The 16,765-nt window shown below is 38.2% G+C and overlaps 1 protein-coding gene across 16 annotated transcripts in view; it reads right to left on the bottom strand.

The window, feature by feature from the left end:
• Nucleotides 1–2,745: 2,745 nt before the first annotated feature.
• CELF1 (CUGBP Elav-like family member 1) overlaps nt 2,746–16,765 on the bottom strand; it is a 53,671-nt gene continuing 39,651 nt past the window's right edge. For 9 of the 16 annotated variants that reach the window (XM_085224637.1, XM_085224642.1, XM_085224640.1 and 6 more), the window contains 4 exons: nt 15,114–15,227; nt 14,756–14,941; nt 13,760–13,903; nt 2,746–12,104 (listed from right to left, as the gene is read on the bottom strand). In XM_085224637.1, the coding sequence (XP_085080763.1) occupies nt 11,977–12,104; nt 13,760–13,903; nt 14,756–14,941; nt 15,114–15,227 (572 nt within the window). In that variant the 3' untranslated portion in view covers nt 2,746–11,976. The remainder of the gene's footprint in view (nt 12,105–13,759; nt 13,904–14,755; nt 14,942–15,113; nt 15,228–16,765) is intronic. The other 7 variants (XM_085224639.1, XM_085224643.1, XM_085224641.1 and 4 more) reach the window with 2 other exon arrangements.

Raw genomic sequence — 16,765 nt, 5'->3', positions numbered from 1 at the left:
GCGCAAAGCCAACACTTAAAATTATCTAGTTCCCTTAGATTTCAGGATTTCTTTAAAAGCCTGATTCAGAATACAAAAAAAACGCTCCTTTCTGCAGTGATTTCTATATGCCTCTCCAGAGGTGGGTGATGGGATGGACACATGATGAAGACAGATCCCTGTGGAAAGCAATAATAATGATGTGGCCATCGGATTTCTGGACTTGTAGAAACTTAGAGACTCAGAGACAACAGCCAGTTGGGACTCAAAAAGGGGGAACAAACAAACAAAAAAAATCACATAATTCTTTGCTGGAGCAGACTACTTCACTTTATTTTCATACCTGTCTGTAACTTAAACTTATCCTGATACTTCTGGGCCACTTTACTGTAACACTGCTCTTACATCCCATGAGGAAGGATAATTTGCAGCCTGATAAAGCCATTCTACCAGGGAAATGATCTGCCCTGCATTTTGCTGATCACAGCATACCTACTTGCATGTTATTCTCCAATGAAACAGTGCTTAGTCTCCTAAGAGTCCACTAAAATAATCTGCCAAGATGAAAACTTAATTTAAAGTTTAGAGAACCACTAAGCTCAAACTAATCATCCTCAATAAACAGAAACATACTGTGATGTGAACAGTACCCACCTTAAGCCCAGTAAATCTGTCTAAATATAGAGGGTTAAGTGGATAGCATCACCTAGATACTGACTACGTGTACCTGAGTATTTAATGGCAGGATCATCAGTCTGCAGCTCAAGATTGCTCTAGATCACGTGAGAAACAAATACATTACAGCTTCTATACTGTATATAAATACAATACAGCTTCTATATTAAACCATCAAGATCAATGGAACTGCAAATAAGGAACTGCAAGCTTGTAAGATGCGTGGAAATCACAGAATCTCACCTGTTACACTGTGAAGCTATAGTCATACACATATTGACTTTCTAACAGTGCTGAGCTGTTCATCTCTTTGCCCATTACTTTTCATAATGCATCCCCTGTGGCTCCTGAGCATATGAAGACAGCAGAACACAGTGTAAAAAATCAGGAATATTGGAGCCTGGAGTCAAAACAAATAGTGAGAGCTAGAGGAGAATGTGAGAGGAAAACAATGTATCCTAAAACATTCAATATCAGGACTTAGTGCACAGATTTGTTTTCCTGTTGATATTGATGAACTTAAAAACCTATGTAAAGTGCTGCTAATTTTCAGAGATTAATACACTGGCTCTTATTTATAGATTAACAGTCTATTGATCAGTGGCGGACTTCCAAAGGCTAAAACAAAACAAAATACCGTCCCTAAATAAATAAATAAATGAAAATGAATGCTATCTACCCAGAGGGATCTACCATCAGTTCCATAAGTTGCAATGGACAAAGCTGCTATTAACCAATCGGGTATCATGTGCCACAAAGTCAGCAAGCCCTAAGAGGCAATCTTCCATCCCAAGTAAGCAAGCCACTTCTGTGATTCAATTGTTTCGCTCCATCTTTCACCTCAGACATATTTGAACTGAAATATCTCCAGCCTCCCTTCTCAACAGCTGCAAATTAACTGCAGTGATCCCAGCACACTATGCAACAGGTGGCTTGGCGCCTCACTCTGCAATGGGGCACTGCAAAGGAAGGAATGCAGCAGTGAATCCTGGTGCTTGCAAGTGCTCTCGGATTTACAGTCATGTAGGAAGTAATGGGGTGAAACCAAGTATGCCATTTAACAGAGGAAAAGAACATGAGAGAGGAATATAGCTTTCCCTGGGTGTTCTTGCAGTCTGAGATGGAAGCCAGCAGAAGGAAATACGCTACTGGACTGTAGAATACTAGTATAATCTACTAGTATAAACCACTATAAAAAATAGTAGTGTAATAGTAGTATAAACATAACAGAGTCATGGTCATTGTGGTACTTTCTCCTCTGAGAGGGGCAATACTAACATCAAACTAGTGTCAAGTTTCTGAATGAATTATATTCTGCCTATGACAAATATTAACCTTTAGGCAACACATTTCAAGTAATTATTGTACTTTAGTTCTAAAAGCAAAGCAGGCTTTGCTTATCACAAATTTTTGCCTATCATAAAACCTGGCTACTAAGTCCTGAGGTATTATAAAACTCCAGGAGGTTTTATGAAAATTCTAACCTGTTTGGATTTCCCAGAGTAGTATTTCCAGGGACAGAAGCACGAAGGCTGCAGACACTTCCATGTTGCAGAATCAGGACAAGTTCAGCAAGCTTAGCCTTGTCTGGGGTAAGGTGGCTGTGGGAGTGGAAGGTACGGGGATCGTAGGAGTAGAATGAGATGACTTGTCCAGAAGTGGTTATCCAATCCTACATACCACCATGCACACGTTCTGTTAATATATAGCTCAAGTCTAGTGTTGCGCTGGAATTAATCAGCCCTTCAAACACCAGAAAGCATATTGCATGGGCAGGGTGTGAGGCTGGGTATGTCTACAACTCATTCCTCAGTGAACCACATATTAGCGTTATCCAAGATGTTTAGAACTTGAGCAGGAAATGACACAAATGGAAGCTAAATAACCATAGAAACATTTTCAATTGCACTCAAAGTAGCTGATCAGCATGGAAAGCAATTCTGTGCATCCAGAACAAGTGACACTGGATCATGAAAATTTTTGTAGTTCACAAGTAAGAAACTGAAAGACTGTTCTCATCTCTCCTCAGCATCCCATACCTGGATCCAAAAAGAACCTCAAATTTAAGACGCAAACACAACACACAGGGACTCTTCTCAAACAGTTTAATAGCAAATAAACAAAGGAAGGTACCACACTTGGCATATACAAAATGACTTATTGTCGGTGTGTCTGTGCAATTAAAACAGCTTTAAGTTGCCCTTCGGGACAAAAAAAAAAAAAACAAAAAAAAAAACAACACACACACAAAAGGAAAATTCCTTTAACACATACTCGCTTGATCCAAACTTGTAACAAATCTTTTCATTTTTAAATCCACTACACAAACTGCCATCAGAAAAGCGAAATGTGCTCCTCTGCTTCTTAAACCATTGAAGTAAAATCCGTAATTCTCTACAGAGTACAACACAATTTCACACGAAAAGACATTTTGTTTTGCAAATCAAAACAAGAAAAATAAAGGAACAGCTCAAACAAGGTAAAGAAAAGCATTTCTATGACTGAACCACGACTTCGAGTTGATTAAATCCCATTACTGCAGAACAGACTCTACATTTGGTCATAGTGGCAATTTGTTTTCTCGTCACATTGTGAATCACTTTACATTGTTTTCTAGTAGAAAAGGCAAAAAACTGTACAAAACCCCTAGTGTTAAATACAATGTTTGTACCAATAAAAAAGCCCACAGGTTTGTCTCCAAAATGTAAATTTTCTTTTTAAATTATTCACAAAAAGCAGCCAAAAATCAGAAAGGCAGCTGCTGCTCCACTATCTCAAATCCATTAAAACCACCATAGAACAATTAAAACAACCAAAGGAAGGAAAGGAAATAAGAAAGGAAAGAAACATCCAACATTTGGCATTTTGGTTTTCTTCAGATATTTTTCCACAGGTTTCCCCAGAGTTCCTTACGGAACCAAATGCGCGTGTACAGAAATGTATTGGCAGTTACTCAATACACTGCAGGGTATCAGTGTGCCCACTGACACCCAGCCCTGTGCATTCAGACTGTGGGACTAACAGCAGCCAGCCCACAACCCTACCTTCAAAATAAACAAGTCTCTATCCTTTTCTCATCCAGCCTCACACTTCATTCCCAGGTATATGTACCAAATCTCAAAAATGTTCTGTCTCTTCAACTGCTTAAAGACTGTCTACGCAGATCTAACTAGTATATCAATGGTATAGTATCCTCAGCCAACTCAGGATTGGGATGGAATCTTCACTGCATTTTCATTATCCCAAACACTCGACAAAAGTATGATTTCTATCCAATCAAACATAATTAGTAAACTCCTTTCTCCTGGGATTTCATGTCATGTCATTCTATACTGTTGAGATATCTACACTAGATCTCTGCTCCTTTTGACTGAAACTTCATCACAGCACAACACCCTTCAGACGCCTTCATCTAGAAGCTACCTCTCACTTTCTACCTGTGCAGATCTTAAGTAGGGTTGGGGGAAGCCTGCCATGCAGAAAGCAGTGATCTGTTCTCAATCATTCTGCAAGCCAGAAAAACTGCTCAGCTCATTACCCAATTAAAAACTAAACAAAAACTAAAAAATCTCCGTAGAGATTCCCCAGCTAAGCCCCTTGAGAAGACAGCTGGGGATGGTACCCTGTTCAGGTAACAGCTTCAGAGGCTGTCGTATTGTGCTTGTCACTTGGGAAAAGAGCCAGCAGTTGTATGACTAGGTTTACAAATGCTTTCTCTAGAATATTTCAAATACTTTTTTTCAAGAGCTACCCTAGATCTTTCCAGGTTCCTGCCACCACCAGAGTCTGACTGATGGCATTAAGCTGAGGCTAGACTTCATAAAAATGTGCCCTGAATTATATAAAGTATTAGTAAAGAATGTTTCAAAGGAGCCCTAGCTTCAGAGAACTTTAGAAACAGAAATACTACAAAGTTCCCCCATCTTCCTGCTTCCCAGCTATCCCCTTCCAGCAAGACTCCTACTACAGGAATAGTGAAGCCCAGCCCCCAAGAGCCTCTGACAGTGCTGGAAATGGAACAAGGTCCAGGTGTTCTGTCAGGCAGACAGTCTAAGTGCACAGGTAGATGCCCTCAGGTGGCTTCTGATCAGATATTTCTCATACCAAAAACACCAATTTAAAAGGATACCTTTGAAACCCATTAAATTGCTCAGTTTTTGCACAAACTATAGAAAACAGAGAGGTGAAGGTGATATATACGAGGGTGTGAAGAAAACAGCAGGAAACATGCAAAACACTTCTGGGCATGATCTCAGTTTGAAAGAATAAAACAAAAACATCACATTTTGCTGAGGAGATTGTAGTTACAAAAAAAAAAAAAAACAGGCATGCTGGGGCTTAACAAAATACAACATCAACTTTGATCAAATTTTCACTGCAGACTGATAATCACACATGGAAGCAGGGGAAAAATAAAATAAAAAAAATAATCAATGAATGCAAGGGCAAAAATGTAGCTACAATCGGAAGAAAATGTAATTCAAGTGTTTTCTGCTGATGCCACTCAAGTCACAAGTTCGAACTCAAAAACACATGCTGTCTCCTCAAGCACAGAAACCAGATCAGCAAAATGTGACTAGGAAGTCTCCTCAAAAATCGAATCACACGACATAATTGACTTTTTCTTCAAAACTGTGTTTTTAAAACTAAGCACACAGAAAAACTAAGCCTAGAAAGTGATTGGCTGTATGTTCACAGAAATACAAACACTCCACAAGGTATGCTAGCAAGGCTGCTCTGAAGACAATTACAAAGAATCAGATTCACAAAATCAAGTGGTTATCTTACGAAGGTCTAGAAAAATAGAAATTCTTTTATATTCAAATGCAAGTTTAAATATTCCCCCTTCAGCAGTCTTTCTAGCAAAACCAATTTGGCAGCACAAAAAAAAAAAAAAAAACAAAGAAAGAAACAAACATAATAAAAATACACATCAGCATCAAAGGTCAACACAAGGTCAAAGGTGAGAGTTCAAGCATCAGAGAAGCTGAAGAGACAAGGATTTGGACGATGTACTTGAACGCCACATCGACATGCTTTAGGCACAACGATGAACAAACGGCAGGAATCTAGAAAAAAAACAAACCAGAAAGAGGGAGACCCACTGAGTTACACAGAGCAGTACATCCAAACAAGGAGAGAGAGAACAAGAATGGGCACTGTACAATGAGACCTCCTGGGGAAGGGAGTTGACAGGGAAGGGCAGCACATGCCAACGATGGACAAGTAAAAGTCAAAGTACATGAAGGACACCAAGTAAACATCAAACTGCCAGAAACTAAATGGAAACAGAGGCCTCGATTTCCCTCAGCATCCACTCTGTGGAGTACACCATGGCCTACTGCTACATTGACTACTGTGTTCACCCTGTCCCATTGTCCAGGGTTTCCACTAGCTCTGTTTAAGAGAAGAACAGAGCAAGCTCTCTCCTCAGGAGACCGATTCAAAAAACATAGGGCTCCAGTGCTCACAGGCAACCACAGAGATTGAGACTGTGAGAGACAAGACAAAGGACTCAATGGGATTCGCAGGTGGTTTGACAGCTGAGACTTTTTTAGCATCCTAACCATAGCCCCTTCTCATTCCCTAGTAGCCCATGAAACTGTGGAGTTAGGTAGTTTGGAACAGGAAAATAAAAAGATTATACAAGACAAGTAAATGGAACCAAAACCCTACACATTAGAGAAGAATTCCTTAAGACTTGACTGCTAGTTAAGACTTGTCCTAGCTGAGCACTTTCCATACCATTAGACCTGCACAGGGATTTTCCTTTCCCAGCCTTTATATGTAAACAGCCCCCAGCTCCCTGGCTTTGCAAGGAGGGGATTCTGGGCTCTGAGTAGCTCTACAGTCACTGTTGCCAGTTTGATGAATAGAAAAATATGTTTCCTGAACCATTCATAAGGTTTATAAATATGTTAATTCTTAAATTTTGATACACCTTTGTTTCCTCCCCTCAACCTCTGGAACTGCAAAAGAGAAGAAACATTTTGGGAAGAGTGCGGAAAGCAGAGGAGAGAGGAAACAAGGCTTTTCTCTTCTCAACTCTCCTGAACTCCGTTTTACTTCCTGTATGCTGCCTTATTTTCTCAGCACCTCTCAAAGCTGGAGGTTATAGACTAGTGCAGGATGAGACTTTCATATTATATTACAGCATTCATAATATGTTCACAAACACAAAGGATTGTATTTTAGCTCCAAAGCAAAAGGCAGTACGTTGTCCATTAAAACTGTGAGACTACTTAAAAAAAATGCTGAGATAACTTTGCTCTTCATACTTTCCAGTTTAGAGAAAGGACTTAGCATGGAGCTGAAACAAACTCCAGCAGAGTACAATGCAACTCTTGCAATTATTTCCACAGTTCTAGAAATGCTCTAGCTGCGAGGTTCTAACCACAAACTTCTCATGATCTGAGGCATGAGACAGAATACAAGGCATGAAATCAAGTGGCATCTAGCATGCACCATTCAGAATTGAGAGTGTGATTTGTTTAAGCTTTTTGAATACATTTTTCAAATATTTCACTTAGAATTACCACTCAAGTCACTAAATTCCAATAAAGCCATTAGGAAGGAGCCATGAGAAACTGAATGAGAACTCAATTATTTGGAGAAAATTATTTCAGCTTGTCCTTGTTTTATTCTCATGACTATGATAGTGTAATGCAACTATTCTGCATTCTGTAGCTTATACTTTGTAGTAAGTATGCTCAGGGATGTATAACACCCTTATGTTTAAATGTCTACAAAAAAAACCTTTCAAAGCATTTTGCTTGTTCATAGCAGCACTCCCATTTGCAGCTTGTTTCATTCAAGTTTTCGTTTGTTTTTAAGATGCTTCCAAATAAAACACTTAGAAACAACTTCATAACTTGATGGATTCTGCCCAGTTGCCCTTCCCTACCTCACAACTATTAACAAGAAACACTTCACCTGACTGTATGAGGCAAGCAAAAACTATCACAATGTGTTACTTGTTATTCAGATTTAAAGCTTTTTCCTTTATTCATTTATGTGCTGGTCAGAAATTTTCTGAGGCCCCTATTTTCCAGAAAATACTTTACTAGCTGTAGAGTCTATTTCATCATTGAAATATAAAAAGAAATTCACTGTCATTGTCTCATACTTTTGAGAAGTTCAAATTCTCTTCTGCTTAGATTTCAAATTTAAGGACTATGTATCAAAGGCATTTTCTAACAGTGCAAGAAGGGAAAAGAATAATTTATAGGGAGGTTTCTAATTTTGGACTGTTGGTTATCTATGAGACAGAAGAATCTATGAGCTCATTTGCAATGGTACTAGATACTAAGTAGCGTCAGACTAAGACTTAAATTATTCATAATACTTTCATATTATTACAGTATATCTAGTAAAATCAAATGTATTCTGAGACAAATGTATGAAGTAGACACATTTCCATCTTGCTCCTACAAAGTACTTAAGTATTTTCTGGTAACACAGGTAATGTGTAATTCTATTTCATGAGAAGTCTCATGAGGCTTTGTTTTAAAAACTTTCAGATTCTTTGGCTTGAGTTAAAAGAAAATTTTGCCTGTATGGCTAATTAAGCCAATCCCTCTAGAGCTTATTTGAACTCATCTGATCCTTACTGAGCTGCCCAGGAGTAAAGTGTTTGACACAAGAACAGATTATTATCAAGAAACATCTGATGATAGTTTCCCATATTATAATATGAAGAGTCAAGTTTGCCCCCAAATGATTTTGCTACTGCTATTTCTTATGCCTTTTTAACATTCCTTCCAATCTCACTGTCCCTGGCTTATACAAGCATGCTTTTTAAATTACTATTACTAAATTGTTGTTCTGCAGATAATTTCCTTATTTCTAAAGTATTTTGATATATCCTTTCAAAACAGATACTAATCGGAATCTAATTCTTTGTTTTGGGCAGTTTGCCCCCATCAGGTCCTAAGAGCTGACTGATCTGTTTTGTGCTTGAATAAGAGCGTGACAGGAATTAAAAATAAGATAAAATAAAATAAGCCCCGAGCTTCCTTCCCAGCAGTCCTAGACTTTCCTTCCTGACAGACAGCAAGGAAGAAAACTGACTTAGAACTGGAAGGCAAGAACCTAAGTCTCTAGATTGAGCAGCAGCAACCAGAAAGACACAGGAATGTTAACTTTATCTGACCAGTTCTGTTATCAGAAGAAAAATCTGCTAAAGTCACAAACTCGATACATTTATTAACTTTGGCAACATATACACTGATACACCAAAAAAGGGAAATCTCAAACATATACAGAAAAAGGGCAACATCTTCAGCTGGTGAAAATTGATGCAGCTCTACTGAAGAAAGCAGAACTACATTCATCCAAACCAACTGAAGATCACATATTTTAGAATTTAACCTGCATAGTTTTTTTGTTTTGTTTTATTATTATTTTTTTTTTTTTCCTTTTTGGCAATACTTACAATGTAGTTATGCCAGTAAGGCACAAGAACTAGCCCAAGTTACCTGTCTAAGGTGGTTATGCCTGGGAGGAGACACTGACCAAACAGTATAAAGGTCAATCTCCTAAGCACCTATCTGCAATGATGCCCAGCTTGATCTGTAAGTCACAGCACTGAGGACAAGCTGTAGGATGTGAAAGCTAAAATGTCTAATTTTGGGCAGCTGAAATGACTACTAAAGAGGCCAGAGCATCAGATAAAAGAAAAACGAGACAAAATTCTCAGATAGTACAGTGGGGTAGGGTGCAAAGAAGGTAAGAGTGACTGTAGAGACCCCAGAGCACAGTGCTCTCCTCCACTGGTTCACAGCATTCATCTTTCCCATTTGGCAGTCGTTGGGCTGCAAACAGGCCACTCAGTAGTTTCAATTGTGCACATTGTTATGAGTGTAAAACAATCACATTCAGGATTCTACAAAATCCTGGCCTTTTTTTTTTTTTTTTTTCCAGTGAAATAATTTAGGTAATAAATACTCTCCACCCTGGAGCGGTATAAAACTTCTATAAAAATAGAAACAACATTCTTGGTTACAGCAGGTTGCACCTGGAGCAGCTGCTCCCAACTATTTTTTTTCTTTTTTTTTTTCTTTTTTTTTTTTTAAAAGTATATTATTTATAAAAAATCCCATTATCACCCTGGAGGCCTTCACACTCCAACACTCTCTTCTCAGAAAACCAGGACACAACTTTCCCATGTGTAGAATTCAAGTGTACATGGCTCACTTAAGTGTTTACGTTTTTAGAGAGATCCAAATAATAACATTGAAGGGTACCACATGCCAGCATAACTGGGAAATTTGGCAATCTGGCCTTTGAACCTTTGCCACCACAAAATAATTTGAATAATACTGATAGGTTTGCCTATATGCCATCAATATCTACAGGCATCAACTAACTGATTTGCAATTTAACAATGAAAAGGGCTCTTCTGCTATGGGTCAGGCCTTGTACTTCTGAGGTTTGAGAATGGGAATGCAACAGGTTCCCAACAGTTCACTGCCCGTGGGCACACAGATTGAACATGATGGTTTGATGGGTTTAGTGCTCCTCCTGCTGGAGCAGAACAGAAAGTCCAAACCCTATGTCTGACTCTACACATTCATTATTTAGAAGCTGAATCCCAAGCTGCAGAGATAGTTCATGCCCTGGGAAATAGCAACAACTGGAAATACAAAGGAAATAAGGACAAGGAGAAAATATGAGGTAAATGGAATTTTTGTTAAAGATATACAGAAATTGTAAACTTTCTCTTCTGACAGGTGGGTTTTGGTGGTTATGACACAAGACTCTAATCTGATTTCTTAAAACAACTCAGGCCAGAGTGTCAAAAGTCCTTTGAGCCCCTAAAAACCAGGGTATAAGGCCCTTATAGCAATGCACTAGCAATTTCACATGTATGCAAAAAAAAAAAAAAAAAAAAAAAGTGTGCTGATTGAAGGGTTGTGTTTAATTTTCCTTCAGTATAAAAGATAATGGACCAAAACGTGGAGTAAGACTGAATGGCTCAATGCTCTGCTTTGGAAGTGTGTTAGCCCTGCTATGCACTGGTACACACCACCTTAAAGGAAAACTGCAGTATAAAGAATACCCATCTACTAGACTATATCACCGCACAAATTAGATTATTATTTTTTTTTTAAATAGGTAATTATCTTTGGAACAGAAAGACCAAGAAAGCAAATCCTATACGTATAAAGCAGGAGCTTCAAGAGCTGTTTCAGGGTAACTCCGTGCTTTGTATCTCAATTTAACAGTTATTTTAACAGAGAAACAAACAGCACATATTACGCTTATCAGAATGAATTCAAAGTAATACTCTGAGAAAAGGACATTACTCCATAGAAATGGAGAATGTAATGAATTGTTAGGAAAAAAAAAAACTGTCGAAAAAATTCTGCAGGTTATCAGAGATTGAAAATTTCCTGTTTCCAGCCTCAGACATATTCATCCAGACTCTAAGTAATGTCTCTCTAAACCAAGTTAAAGGGTAAGTTCTCTTAAAAATGGTGAAATCCACTGCATCTCATTAACATTCAGCGGTAAATAGTGAAATTTTCTGGGCAGACATTATCTAATTTTATAAAGTGCTGTGTACATTCACAGTGCTACATACACACTATTTCATATACAGCAAACAAAAAACCACTGCAGTTTTCCTTTGGCTCGTTAATGTGTTCACCCTTCCAGCCTGTCTTCTGCTTTAGAGATGATTTATTAATTCCTCACCATGGCATACAGTTAAGGAAGCATCAAAGAGTGGGTGTGGCATGACAAAGGCTACTTGGAGTTGGTTCTTTGCTCACCCAAACTTAGATAAACTCAGTTTTCCTTCCCCATCTTTGTTTCCATCAGCTGTTCAGTGTTATTTCTGCTTTCCCTTCTCCTCTCCCCATGGCAGTGTGGTGTCAGTTTTGCTTCCCCTTCTTTTCTCTACCCCAAGGCAGTGTGGTTTCAGATTCTGCGGCTCCCTTTGCCCTACCTCCCCACCCCTAAGGAGCTGGCATTGGTCCTTCTCAACACACACTGGTTACAAACACAGCAAACTTAAATAAGGGAAAAAAAAAACAACAACAAAACAAAAAAACAAACAAAAAAAAAACCTCAGCGATATGGCACCTAAACTCCAAAGTAAAACACTGGAAACAAAAGCACAAACTTGTCCTTCATTCGAAGCAGGATTCTCAGTAGAGGCTGCAGCCGAGTCTTCAGGGGAAGACGTGCCAGATAGAACGGCATGGATCAGCTTCCAGGACTGTAAAAACACAGCCTTAGGGCTTCGAATCACTAAGTGCGCTCCTCTCCAACTTACCAAAAGATCCTTCTCACTCCAGTCCCGGAGGGGAGGGGCGCTCAGTATGGCTTGCTGTCATTCTTAGAGCGCTTGAGCTGTACTTTCAGACGCTTCATGCCAATCTGAAAGCCGTTCATTGACTGAATGGCAGCCTGTGCAGAGACAGGATTGTCATAACTTACAAAACCTGAGGAAAAAGGAAACATGCAGTTACAACGTGCCAAAGTTGTCCAGAACAGCTACTCACAACTGTAAACACGCTCACAAGGTGACAGAGGCTTTCACGAAATGCAATTTTCAAGAACTGATAACTGTTTAGAATATTCATAAAAATCTCTTATTAAGAGCTCTCTGACAATGTATTGTTTTCTGATATACTGAACTTTGGGTAAAAGATATATAAAACTCAGAAAATTTAAATCAATATTTTCTAGAATTCCAACACGAAAAGAAGCATCAATGCTTTTTTTACTAAAAATTTCCACCTGGGAGAAAATCAAACCCAAAAAACATGAAGTTCAGTAAAGAGACAAAACTGAAGAATATGGTGCTTAGGGACATGATTTAGTAGTGGACTTCACTGTGTTAGGTGATGGTGGACTTGATGATCTTAAAGATCTTTTCCAACCTGAGCGATTCCCTGATTATATGACGTTGGTATTATGGGATTAAGTCAGTGAAGAGGCTGTCACAGTAGTGTAATACTTGTACCAGTATTACGTTTAAGCTTCTGACACTTTGTGTAACATTCCAGAGAAAAAACATCCTCAAAATAAACTTTCTCAGGGTTTTGAAAAAATCTGTTTCTAACACCAGTCAATGGCTGGCATTACTACCTGGGCAGATCACTCCATATGCACGTTTTACAGTCTGATGATCGCCGTACTTTTTTTTTGTACTTTCAGAAGGCACCAGCTTATCTTTGGACTACTAAATACTAAAAAGCCACAGGGTATTATGTTAGTACAATGCTTTGAAAACCATAGAGAAAAGTTCATCTCATACCATCACAGGCGTGAGAGTTTACAGTACAACAAAAATGCTAAAATTGTTCCCACTGCTGTTTTATGGAGAAAATGAAGCTATGAATCTTTCAAATCCACATTTGCAGTTTTCTGCTACGTAAGCTAAAGGAGGATATGTCTTTTGCTCCTGTGGCAATGCAGACATCGGCAGGCAACAGGAAATAATTTATTTGAATAGCAACAAAAACATGATGTGTTGATTTACTTTTTTTTTTTTTTTTTTTTTTTAAATAAAATTCCTGTCCCAATGCATCTCCAATCTAAATACACAATAGGCAGAAAAACTAGGCTAAAGAATGCAACCAAAATTAGGTAGTGAATAACAGCTGAAATGGCTCTCTAATTGCAAAGATCTCAGAATTAGCAGGAAGCTTTACAAATGGCCTTCAGAGCATTTACAGGGCACAAGAGTCCAAACCTTTTATAATGTATGGTAGCCATAATAGTAAAATAATAAAAGTATTACTAGAAATAACTCATAATGATAATGTATTAAGCAATATAGACAGCAATGTAAAGAGCTCTTGAAAAGGCAAACAAGAAGGAGAGGAGGAGCTGTTCAAATTCTAATCATAGTGAACACCAATGGTCAATTATCTTGGGTCCTAATGGTATATTTTGAGGCATTTTGGCATGAAACCACAAGAAGTCACGAAGAAAATCAGGAAAATTCAGTTCACAGTTGGAAGAGTTGAAGTTTAAGTTTACAGATATGGAAAAATCACTTGACCTAAAAGCTAAACTGGACTATATACTGGAAAAACAGATTACTAGAAAGAAGTCGTGCATCTACAGGTAACAGTTAGACCCAACGTACCAAAACACTTGCTTAGATTGGTCTGCTTATCAATGAAAACCTTGGCAGAGACAACATTTCCAAATGGCATAAACATCTGCAGCAGATCCTGATCCCCAAACTCCTGGGGGAGATGGTAGATAAACAGATTGGCTCCCTCTGGACCTTCAAACAAGAATATAAGTTCAGAAAAAGAAGAGATAACATAAGCCTACATTATAGAAAAAAAATAAGAGTTAAAAGACCATTCTAGCTGAATCTTCTAGAAAAAACAATGAAATCTGTTGTATGCACTTCTGCAGAGTATTTGATTCCAGAGTAAGTCAACTTGATCTTTTGCTAGGATTGATCATTTACATAATTCTAGCTCTTTCTCCACCATCTTTGCTTGCAATTTCCACACTATACTAAGACTGCTTCAGACATCTTATTGTAAGGAAAGCCGAACAATAAGCTTGATCTTGTTTCGTTTGGCCAAATGAAACAAGGTAAATCTCAATTGAAGCTGTAAGAAATAACATTACAAATAATTTGACAGATTATTTTCTAAATACCACCCTACATTCTGCTGAAAGCTTACTCTTATATTCTTTTTTTTATACCACGTTACATTGATTCAGAAATTGCAAAGTGGAGAATCGAAGAGAAACTGAAGAAACGAGCATTAAGGATCTGCACAATGAGGTGGAAGACAAAGAACTTCACATTTAGAAATACCAAGAAACCAAAATTAGAAAACAAAACAAAGAAAATAACACCCTACACCACAATTGATTCTCTAGCAATATGGTATATTAGGCTGAAGAGACAAATTAAATACTAGGAGAAAATATCTATATAGAAATAACTTTACAAAGTCATTAGTAGAGAGACCTCACGGGTTTTCCTTCAGTTTATTCAATAACTATTGTTCTAAACAATGCCAGCAAATTAAAACTTTGCAACATAAGGTAGCTGCAAGGGCTAGGCTTGCCCTTTTGAAAACTCCTCTGAAGTTGCTTGCAACTTTCTGCCTACCTTCTTTTTGACTTCCTGCTGCACCAATACTCTGTTGTGTTAAAAGACTCTGGTTATAGAGTGTGGGCAATGCAGCAGCAGCGTATTGCTGGATTCCAGAATAAGCCTGTGTGAGAGCTTCCATTGTGCTACCTGTCCCATTTGACAGACCACCACTGCCAAGTCCTCCATTTAAAGCTGCCATGCCTGTATAAGAAAGAAAAAGTAAAGATGACTGAGTACTGCCATTAAGTTGGATCAAATATCTTTCATTACTCTGCACTACTATAAAAAAGCAAGGAGCAAGAAAAACAAAATTAGCACAGTTTGAGGAATGATAACCTGCTATTCCCCCAGTCCACCACAACACACAGCTTACCTGCTAGAGAGCTAACATTCAGGCCTGCTGTAGCCCCTGCCAGTGTCTGCAATGCTCCAAGAGAAGCCATGGGATTAACAGAGGAGCTGCTACTGGAGCTAGGTGAGGAACCTGCTATTAAAATAAGATAATTAAATTTCAAATACCTTTTTATTGTGATAATTCAGCTTCTCCATTAAATCATTTTTGTAGGAACAGCTAGTACAGAACAAACCAAGGCAACAGAATAGACTGTCAAAAACACTCATAAAACTTGATTGATCTCGTACCAAAACTTTGTGTTTTTAAAACTTTCTCCATTATAACATCTATTTTCTGCAGCAGTAACAATTTAATGACACGTAAGACATTTGAGATTCAACCAATTTATGAGTGACATCTATACTTTGTATCTCAATCAAAATGACTAGCAGCAATACCTATTACTGCAGCCAGAAGTGACTAAGATTTGCTACATATTAACGTGAATCCTTGAAACACCACACAAGGTGAAGATGACCAAAAACACAGATATTAGCAACATCAAAGAAAGCTCCAGTCAAATTGAACATATGGTTTTCCAGTACAGCCAAAGCAGGAACAGCAGATGCCCAGACATGAAATAATTTTCCATTAAAAATTGTACTGCAGCAGCTCGGACTATGGCCAAGAAAAGGATTGGAACAAAAATCTAAAATACAGTCTGTCCTCTACTGACTGCACCACTAACGCCTTCAACCATTTTTACCTCAGCAAGTAATGTCTACAGATACAGTCCCAAGCACACTGATAGCTGAAATGTCCTGCCACATTCTGCAACAGGTAAGAGTTAAAACTGAAAGCTGGTGCTGTAGAGACATCCTGTAGTCTTCCAAGAGGAATTTACGTCACATCAAGTAGGTAACAGAAGAACTGAAATTCAGGCATTTTCACTTTCCTTCTCATTTTTGTAACTCTCACTGTGCTGTATCCATTAAAACTTTGAAAAGGATTGTTCACATCTTTCAAGTGGATTTACTTACATTTCATATTCATCATTTTATATAGGTAGCACCACGTCTCTGCTGGCATGGAACATGGAATGTGGTAACTAAACAGAATGCAGAAAACTCATCTAACAAGACAGGGCAAAAGTGTGCTCTGGTACCTAACAAAAGCTGAAAAGAACCCAGGGAGCTGCACTCTGTATGCAGTTGAGTTTTTGTACTGACAGAGGAAGGGACAAGCTTGCAGAGTGGAGAAGGGAGAACTTTTAGACAAGCATTCTTAGTATCAGAAATCGAAATGTCCCAAACAATATTTCAAGATGCTTACTCCAAATAAAAGGAGATACTTTTCATCTTATTATCAGTAACATTTTAAATGCTGTAAAAAATTCTCAAGTTACAGTATTACAAGGTTACAGCAATTTTCAAGTCAGTAGAAAAACAGCACAGCTAGCTGAATAAAAGCCAATGTACAAATAATACAGCTGCCTTGATTTTAGAGTATCACTTGTTTTTTGCAGCACTTCATTGCTAATCTCCATAATTCAAGCAGACACTTCATATTCAAGCAGACAGATGAGCACACCATTTCGAGAGAAATAAAAAAGTGGTGATATGGGAAAGAAAGAATGAAGCCAAGGCTTGAGAGCAACGTAAAAGACAGAATGGATCCTTTACAACTTTAAA

Source organism: Meleagris gallopavo, chromosome 5 (genome assembly GCF_905368555.1).
Source record: "Meleagris gallopavo chromosome 5, MGAL_WU_HG_1.1, whole genome shotgun sequence".
NCBI lineage: Eukaryota > Metazoa > Chordata > Aves > Galliformes > Phasianidae > Meleagris > Meleagris gallopavo.
This window is presented reverse-complemented; position numbering and strand designations above follow the sequence as displayed.